This window comes from Coturnix japonica, chromosome 24 (assembly GCF_054131305.1).
Source record: "Coturnix japonica strain WE chromosome 24, WE-NBRP24, whole genome shotgun sequence".
NCBI classification, from domain to species: Eukaryota; Metazoa; Chordata; class Aves; order Galliformes; family Phasianidae; genus Coturnix; species Coturnix japonica.
Window position 1 is genome coordinate 8,361,397 of NC_140686.1, and position 9,348 is coordinate 8,370,744.

At 52.1% G+C, this 9,348-nt stretch overlaps 2 protein-coding genes and 1 long non-coding RNA gene across 3 annotated transcripts; 1 reads left to right on the plus strand and 2 right to left on the minus strand.

The window, feature by feature from the left end:
• Positions 1-71: 71 nt before the first annotated feature.
• On the minus strand, positions 72-4,632 carry RDM1 (RAD52 motif containing 1). Its single transcript, XM_015885546.3, is given in 8 exon segments — positions 72-616; positions 618-689; positions 1,243-1,331; positions 2,058-2,156; positions 2,261-2,414; positions 3,031-3,153; positions 3,276-3,455; positions 4,522-4,632. Coding segments are annotated over 8 exon segments (837 nt in total). The 5' UTR covers positions 4,609-4,632; the 3' UTR covers positions 72-583.
• Positions 4,633-4,798: 166 nt separating this feature from the next.
• On the plus strand, positions 4,799-8,127 carry LOC146757277 (uncharacterized). The gene is made up of 2 exons (XR_014937073.1): positions 4,799-6,529; positions 6,655-8,127. It is a non-coding gene; the product is annotated as an uncharacterized LOC146757277 (long non-coding RNA).
• On the minus strand, positions 4,799-8,131 carry LOC107325039 (somatotropin). Its single transcript, XM_015885521.3, has 5 exons — positions 8,067-8,131; positions 7,020-7,180; positions 6,247-6,363; positions 5,976-6,137; positions 4,799-5,107 (listed from the first exon to the last, which is right to left on the minus strand). The coding sequence occupies exons 1-5, from the start codon at positions 8,074-8,076 to the stop codon at positions 4,907-4,909; spliced, it is 651 nt and encodes a 216-aa protein (XP_015741007.2). The 5' UTR covers positions 8,077-8,131; the 3' UTR covers positions 4,799-4,906.
• Between the last annotated feature and the right edge of the window lie 1,217 nt (positions 8,132-9,348).

A 9,348-nucleotide genomic window follows, 5' to 3' on the forward strand; every position in this document is an offset into this window, starting at 1 on the left:
TGCAGATCAGTGGAGGTGGGTGGACATCCCTATTGAATTCACTGCCCCAAAGACTCACACAGCACACAGAGTTACAAAAAAACCCAAAGAAATGTATTTCATTTAATGAAAAACGAGTTCTAAGTTAAAAAGAATCTTTGCTTTACATGATAATGTCCCAGCTGTTCAATACATCAACACATAGGTTTATCTAAGAGATAAGAGGAGCATTAAGTACCACAGCTACTCCTGCTGGTGTAACATCTCATTCCACCTCTGCCTTCCTCCTGCTGATCACAACCAACCCAAACTGCACGCTCCTGCTTGTCCTGTGCACATCTGTTCTGCTGCCTAAATAATAACCACGTTAGGTAAAGCTGGCTTCCATATATAGCTGACCTGGATAGGCTGACAGGAAAACGCTTTATCTACAGAAACAGAACATATTTTTGGGCTTAATTTTAGTAACTGTAGGTCTGTCACCCATTTCTTTCACTGTTCTTCTGTATAAATAAAACGTTGGATATGAGGTAGATGCCATTGCACAGCTTTAGGCTTTCAGTCCTAATCAAGCTTTTGGAAGTGATCTGAAGACAGACCTGCACTAATTAAACGGCATCTCCCACACAGGGAGCTCATTCATCATCCAGACTCAGGTCAGACACAACTTCTTCTTCGAGGTCAAATGGTTCCAAACGCAATTCATTGACCTGGGAAGAGAAATCCAAGCATTCATTTCATCTCAACAGATAAAACAAACCGGGTGGACATCGGCTGCTTCAGACACAAAAACCCTCCTGTTTGAGTAGGAAAGGATGATGGTTCCTCTGGACAGTGGGTGACTCAGCCCCATCAAACACAGTGACACCAACGTGTGTCACAAGGTTCATCAGCCACTTCCTTCTTGCAGAACCGCAGGAGGAATTGGACACTGCACTGTGTGTTGCTGACACATCACGTGAGAGTGATGCTTGCTTTCCAAAGAGCACAGCCTTGGTGAGCTGAGGGTCGTTCAGAATCCATCCCACTGAGATGAATGACAACCAATGCACTCTATCTGTGTGCCTTCGTTGGGTGCACGCTAAGGGCTCCAACAATGACCTGCAGGGATTTCATCTGAGCTTTTAGCAGCCATTCCCTGCGGTTGGGATGAGTTTATGGAGCACATTTCTAGCTTTTTCAATTAAAAAATTACTTGATTAAACCTACTGTCACCTCACTGGGATTCCCACTGTGCAAGTGCTGAATATCAGCTGCTGTTACCTGAACCAGCCCCTCCAGCTCCTCCTCTGTTAGGGAGTCTATGGGCTCCTCTGCAGTGGGGTTGTACTCCACAGCCACTTTACCACTCTCTGAAACAGGACACACAACAGACAGAGGCAACGTTACTTAGTGAGACTAAACCCACCCTCAGCTTCAATGGGGCAGCTCTGCTTCATTACTTCATTCAGGACAGAGCTGAAGGGTTTGTCACGTTAATTGTAAGGTACAGAGGAAAAGAGACGTGGTCGCTGCATTGTGTAATGCTGCTTCTTTGTCTTCTCTTGCAGAAAACCAACAGGTTCTGATTAAATGGGCTGGAAACTGAGAATGAGGATACAGAATGTGTTTATTACTGGGCTGCGTGTATGTGATGGGCCAGAAGGCAAAAAGAACTGCAAAACATCTGCGTCCACAGACCCACCTTTGAAAGGAATGCTTTAAAGAGCCCCGGGGAGGAAGCTGGCAGGTTAATTAAATGCTGCTGTATTTAACCATGTTCCTGCTCAGATGGTTTGCTGTGTCAATACCGGAGGTGGTGCTCAGCATGGAAGCCTTTCCTTTGTGTAAGTGAGGATGGTGGCACTGACCTCATCACATGAGGGGCCTGTCCTGAAGGTGAATGTGTTACAGGCTGCCGTACTCAGTTATCACGTCATTCAGTGTCATCTGAAAGCTCAGCAAACACCACATGTGAAATCCAGCAGTTTCTGGGTCAGCACAGAACCAGCCTCCTTGACTGTCATCTCTAATAGAAGCCCCAATAGTAGACAGCAAAAGGGCAGGGAGTGCTCGTTTAACCCCAAACCAGCCCTTACCTAAAACCACAAGGAGAATCTTCTGGAAGGCACTGGACAAAGCTCTGCCCGCTGCCAGCTTCTGAACTCTTCTCGTGGCTGTGACCAACTCCAGCGGATCTACACCCATCAAACAACACGTTAATGAAGATGGCAGCCTGCAGACGAAGCCCATCATCCCAGCATGGAGCTGGGAGACAAAAATCAAACAAGCCAATACGAACCTTCACCATTTTCCAGGTCTGCCTCACCCAGCCCAACTCCCCGGCTCTGCACCCCATGCTTGGGCAGCGTCACTTCCACAGCACACAGGTACCTGACGGATGGTTTCTTTCCCACTTCCTCATTCTCATCATCAAAGCCGGACACGTTCTGCAGCTGTTGGGAAGGCCACAAGTCATTGTTTGAGATTAAAAGAGGAAGGGGGTGTTGTGACCGATCAGCCACAGCAAAGCACAGAGCTTTATGGAGGCACAGTGGGGCTGCAGACTGTTCTGACCCTGTTTCAGAGATGTTTCATAGTCTCAGACACCTCAGGAGCTCAGCATACAAATACAAGCTCTGGCGCTGCTTTATTCACTGCATGAAAACCTGCTGCCCTCATGTGTGCAAACAGAAGCCCAGCCAATGCCTTCACCCACTCCTCAAGCTTTCAAAGTAAGTCCAAATTGCAGTTCCTGAAGCTGACCTCATTATTTACTGACTGCAGGACAATTCTGTTCACTTCACCAACTGCTTTTGTTCAGAGTATGGGACTGAATGAAGGGAATATGGAATATGGGAGAACGAGGGGAAGGCTGGTGGGTGAGCAACAAGGATGTGGCATGGAGGGACACAATTCAGTGGGCATAGTGGTGATGAGTTGATGGCTTTATGATCTCAGTGGTCTTTCGAGACCTTAATGGCTCCATAAGCTGCCATGCTGGCGATGGGCTGATGATCTCAGTGCTCTTTTCCAACCTCAAAGATTCTCTGGTTCTAAGGGGCTCCTTACTGTGATGATGCGGCTGGACCAGCCGTTAAAGCCAAGGTAGTGGTTGGCCAACTCCTGGCACTTGTTGCTGTTGAGAGCAAGGACCTGCTGCTGGAATCCCTTCTGCTTGGTGCAAACACAAACCTGCTCAGGAAAGAAGTTAACACAGGGAGCATCACTCAGATCAACAGATACACCCAGAGTTTCTACCCTAATACTAAAGGTCCCGGTGCCCATTGGTGGCACAGCGTGGCCCTCCTCCTTACCTTCAATGGAGAGCTCTGAAACAGCGTTTGCCCATTGCAGGCCTGCTGGGCTCTGCTGGCATCTGCAGCTGAGTAGAACTTGATGATGGCGTAGCAGCCAGGCCCGGCCACTGCAGCATTGCTGTGCGCTCGCACTGAGTACAGCAACCCGAACTTTGAGAACACTGCAAACAGGGAATGCTTTGGGGAAAAAAACCACCAAAACACCACCAACAAACAAAGCAAGAGAGAAAAAAAGTGCATTTTATAGAACATCTGTGTGTACCACAGGGGCTGACCAGCTCCGACCCCCCTGCTCTATGTGGGCACACTGCTCTGCTGATGCTCTTACACTCTAGGTGCAGGTTGGCACAGTTTTATTGCAGCTCTCAGCCACGTTGCTGCTCTCCCAGCAGCTTTGCTTTGCAGACCAGAGGGGCACAAATCTCCCTCGGGATCACCCAAAATGCCTCAAGGGGAAGTTAAAGCGTGATCAAAACAATAAGAGGCAATGAGAGGTGGGGGTGAGGGTAAGAATTACATTCACATGAAGGGAATGCAATGGGAGAACCGATCAGAATCAGGGCCTTGTCTCTAAGGGTCCCAGCAGGTCCCAGCCTCACCCTTTAGCACCAGGGGGGCCCTGCTCCCCAGACACAGCTCTAACCCCATCCCAGGCCCTTCCCCAGGCTCCTGATCCCATCCCCAGGTTCTGATCCTCATCCCCATCCCCATCCCTGCCCTCAGCCCCATTCCCAGTCCCAATCCCAACCCACATCTCATCCCCAGGCCCAGTCTCAGGCCCAGGCCCCAAACTCATTCCCATCCCCATCCCCAGGCCCTGACCCCATCCTCAGACCACAACCCCAACCCCAGGCCCAACTCCTGGCCCAACCCCAATCCCAGGTCCCGGCCCTAACACCATCCTCAGACCCCAATCCCAGACCCAGGCCCAGACCCCATCTTCAGACCTCAATCCCAGGCCCAAACCCTGACCCCATCCTCAGACCCCAGGCCCTGACCCTATTTCCAGCTCCTGACAACCCCAGGCTTCGTTCCCCATCCCCCATCCCCAACCCCAACCCCAATCTCAAACCCAGCCCCAAACCTCGCCCCCATCCTCATGCCCAGGTCCCGACCCCTGCTCCAGGCTCAGGCCTCGACCCCCATCCCCATCCCCATCCCCATGCCTCAGCCTCAGCCTCAGCCTCAGCCTCAACCCCAACCCCGACCCCGACCCCGACCCCGACCCCGACCCCATTCCCACCTCCAGGCCCGGCTTGGGCTCCAGCCCCCACACCAGCAATGTCTGCCCGCTCCCCGTAGGCACCAGGAACTGCAGCACCTCCGCCATGGCCTGTCCCCACCTCCTCCCTCCCCTTTGCCCACCTCCTCCCTCCCCTTTGCCCACCTCCTCCCTCCCCTTTGCCCACCTCCTCCCTCCCCTTTCCCCACCTCCTCCCTCCCCTTTCCCCACCTCCTCCCTCCCCTTTTCCCGCCCCCAACCCTCCCCTTATCCCCATCCATCCGGCAGCGTGCACAGCTCAGCGTTGTAGGCTTTATTCCTCATGTATTTAATGACAGGGGTGAGATAAGAGGGGTGGGATAAGGGGGGAGATGTGCCCGTCAGCCATGGCGCAGACACGGGGGCTTCATATGGTGCAGTTGCTCTCCCCGAAGCGCCGGCACTTCATCACCTTCAGGTAGGTCTCCACTTTGTGCAGGTCCTTCTTGAAGCAGGACAGCAGCCCGTAGTTCTTCAGCAGGGCGTCCTCGTTACGAAGGTGGATGTCGAACTTGTCGTAGGTGGGTCTGAGGAGCTGCGGACCCCGCGGGCTGCGGTCCTCAACCTCCTGCAGGGGAAGAGGGCTGTGGGTGGGGGCTGCTGGCAAAGCAGTGCTGGCTTTGCTTTTGATTTAATAGTGAATAAAGGTCTGAGCCAGCCTTGGGCATCCTGGGGGTGTGATCTGCACCTGCTGCTCACCCCGCATGGATTGGAAGTGTTTGGGGTAAGTAAATGGCAGTGGGAGGGATGGGGGTGTTCTGAGTGTCGGTTCTCAGCACCCACAGTCATATCAATGGACAGCAAAGTCTGGATGTGGTAAATGCACATGGAGCTGCAGCTGGAGTGGCATGGAGTCACAGCGTGCTTGGGTTGGAAGGGACCTTCAAGGTCATAGAACCATGGAATCGTGGTGTGGTTGGGTTGGAAGGGACCTTAAGGATCACAGAAGCATGGAATCATGGCACCATTGGGTTGGAAGGGACCTCAAGGATTGTAGGACTGTGGAATCATAGCGTAGTTTGGTTGGAAGGGACCTTAAAAGTTCATAGAACCATGGGATCATGGTGTGGTTGGGTTGCAAGGGACCTTCAGGTTCATAGAACCATGGAATCATGGCATGGTTGGGTTGGAAGGGACCTCAAGGATTGCAGGGCTGCAGAATCACAGCGTAGTTGGGTTGGAAGGGACCTTAAAGTTCATAGTACCATGGAATCATGGCATAATTGGGTTGGAAGGGACCTCAAAGCCCACCAGTTCCACCCCCTGCCGTGGGCTGGGTTTCTGACAAAAAGCAACGTCATTCGAAATAACAGAGTGAAACTTCATCATAGTCATTAAGGTTGGAAAGACCTCCAAGATCCCGAAGCTCAACCCCAACCCACCCCACCATCCCCATAACCACGTCCCTCAGTGCCACGTGCCATACACAGACCTACCCTCATCAGGGCTTGGATCCCTTCTTCCAGGTCCTTTAGTTTCTCAAACACTCTGTCTGAGGTGCCGAAAACCAAATTGTTGGTGAACACCTTGCTGAGGTATTGCACGGGGGTCAGCCAGGACTGGATGAGAACCAATGAAAACCGAAGCAGCTCCATGTCCTGAAATGACAAAAGGAATTCAGAGCTGCGCAGTGAGGAGGCAGCTCTCCTTCTCAGGTGTGATACCACATGGAAACCCTCGTAAAGCAATGCAGTGCAGTGAACTTACCGACTTCTGCTGGGCGTCATCCTTCCCCGTGGGAGCTGGGATAGTTTCTGAGTAACAAAAAGCAGCCTGGGAGTTTTTGTTGGTGTATCTCTGGTCCTCTGGGATGTAGGTACGTTCCTGCGGAGACACCCCGAATACATTCAGGTTGTGTGATAAGAGCACGGGCCCTTTCCTCTCTCTTTCCTGGCTGGTTGCTCTTTGCATGAAGGAAATGTGGGACATGATGTGCATCTCAACCCCTACTGGACCTACAGGTCTGCTCTCAGTGGGGCAGAGGGTTGAGGTGAGCACGAAACTCGCGGACAGGAGGAGGTGACCCCTTGCAGGAGGAGGCAGGGAGCTGCAGGGAGCACAGCCTGGTCGGTCATCATCTGTCCTACCCCATTAAAGACCCTTTTTCCCCCTCAGGAGACACTGAGAGCTGCGTAGTCTCTGCTGGAAGGAATTTATGCAGGGTGGGAAGACATGGTGCGGCCCTGGAAGCATCAAGCTAAGGGGATGGCCAACACTTACAAGCTAAGGGGATGGGCAACACTTACAAGCTAAATAGATGGCCAACACTTACAAACTAAGGAGATGGCCAACACTTACAAGCTAAGGGGATGGGCAACACTTACAAGCTAAGGAGGTGGCCAACACTTACAAGGTAAGGGGATGGCCAACACTTACAAGCTAAGGAGGTGGCCAACACTTACAAGGTAAGGGGATGGCCAACACTTACAAGCTAAAGAGATGGCCAACACTTACAAACTAAGGAGGTGACCAACACTTACAAACTCTTTGTATGTCTCGGCAGCCAGGAGGTGGAGGTGCTGAGCCCTTAGCACAGCGTTGGCAAACAGGTTGGAGAGGGGCATGGCAGGGAAGGTGGCCGCAGCTCCCCATGGCAGTCCCAGCGTGACCACAGTGAGGAGGAGAGGAGAAAACCACGAGCCTGCAGCGGAGCAGAGAGGAGAGGAGAGGGGTTACCTGTGCTTTGGTGGCACCTGGTTATCAGGGTTGTGTCCATCCACAGTGCAGCCCTCCACAAAACCCCATCCCCTCTCATTGGATGTGCCCCCAAGGCTTGTGCTGCTCCCAGAGTCATCGTTGCTCCATGAAAATGGGAGTCTTTCCCTTTATTTTCCCCATGGTTTTGGGGAGCAAACAGGACGGAGAGCACTGGGTGAGGACTGGGAGCAGCTCAGCTGAGCCTCTGTTTGCACTGTGCTGCCTTCATTGGGATGAGAAGTGGTTGTGTTACCTGCACTGCTGCTCCCTGGGACACACATGTAGGATCTGGAGGTCACTGTCAAGCTGGAAGGTTATTAACCCTCGACATCCAGCTCACATGAGTGTCCACTTATAAAGTTAAGCTCAATGGAGGTGAACATCAGTGGAGGAGTGCCCTGGAGCCTGCAGGACTTGGGGACAAGTGCAGGGGGTTGGAAAGTAAATGGTCTTTGAAGTGCTTTTCAAGCCAGGCCGTTCTATGAGTCTATGATCAGACATCACCCCGATCCCTGTTTAAAGCCTCGGAATTGAGTTTTAATGTTCCTGGCTTCATATGTGAGAGCAATAACTATTACAACTCTGCTTTGCCTTGTTCTTTGTATTCCGCAGCTCGTTCCTGCCCCTTACCAAGGTGAAGCTCAGGGTTACCTGAGTCAGCTCATGGTTTATAGCCACGCTGTAGGGAGAGATTTCCTTTGTCATTGATCTGTTTGAATTCAGAGCTGACACTGTGTTTTCAGCCCACCTCAGCACCACCCCTCCATCACATCCCCTCACCCAAAGCATGCAGCAGTATTGGCACATCCAACTGAGATAAAGCAAAGTACCTGGAGCCATTCCTGCCGGGAGAGTTGCTCGGGTGTCTCTTGAATGTTTCCTCCTTTCATCGAGTGATGCTGGCAGGTGAGACCCCCCTTATATAGCTGGGGGTCTGTTTAAAATGGATGTGGGTGATCACGATCGCTGCCACCTCTCCATATCCCCTCCTTGCATAAATGCAGGTGTGTTCGCCATGGTGCCACCTCATTGTAGTCATTTATACGGAGATGGAAAGGTTGGGGAGGATGTTTGCCTGCGGATAAAATTCATGCTGAACTTTTTTTCTTCATATTCTGCCATTTATGGCAAACAGAGGGTTTGTCACCATTGAAAGACCCATCCCAAATCTGTTCTGTGCTTACGTGGAGGAAGTTCTCACACTGGTTTTCCTACCTGGTTTTGCTGCCCCATGGTTAACAAGGCTGGTAGGGCAGTGCAGGGCTGAGAGCAGGTGGGATGGTTTCCCATGTAGATGGCTTAGAGCAGGATGGATATTGTCCTAAGACAGGCAGTGCTTGCTTGGATCCACCTGCCCACTGCAGAACCCAATGGCAGAGCTCTGGGGGGTGAAGCTGTGGGATCTGGCCGTCACAGTGAACCCAGGGGCCTTCTGCTCTTGCTTGATATGAATGAGAAAAGAACTGGCAGTAGGAATGAGAGAGACCTCAGCATTAAGCAGAGGACTGGTGTGGAAAGGGGGAAGAGAAGAAGAGCAGAAGTCCCAGCACACCAACCCCTGAACCACACGAGGTAGAACCTCCAGGAGGGCTTTCACTCCCCATAGGGCACTAACAGCACTTTGCCCCATTTGTGGGTCCGACCTGCCCCTGGTTTGGCTCTGATTTCCAAGAGCATCATCACCGCAGCACGGGGTGTGAGAGCTTGTTAATAAACGAGCTGTTCCGAGAAGCCCCGCCGTGTTTGCGCGTGTAAATGTCAGTCCCTAGAGGAGAGGGAACAGTGGGTCCTGCAGCTATCAGGTATCCGGTCACCCAATAGCCAGCAACATCTGGGGGTGTTTTTCTGCTCCAGATCCTGTTTAAATATGTCCGTGTTTGTCAGAGAGGAGCGGGGCAGCAGGCAATGATGCCACATCCTTGCAGCCAGGAGATGCCATGTTCCAGGCCATGCACTGCCCCATAGGGCTGCTTTTTAATGCTTTTTTGCATGCAGTGGGGCAGAAGGCGATGCGTGGCTGAGATTGCTTCCCACTGGCACAATGGCAGCTGCGTAAGCAGCGCTCAGACGTCAGCTTGGCATCCTTCTGCCTTTCACAAGCCCACATGTGCA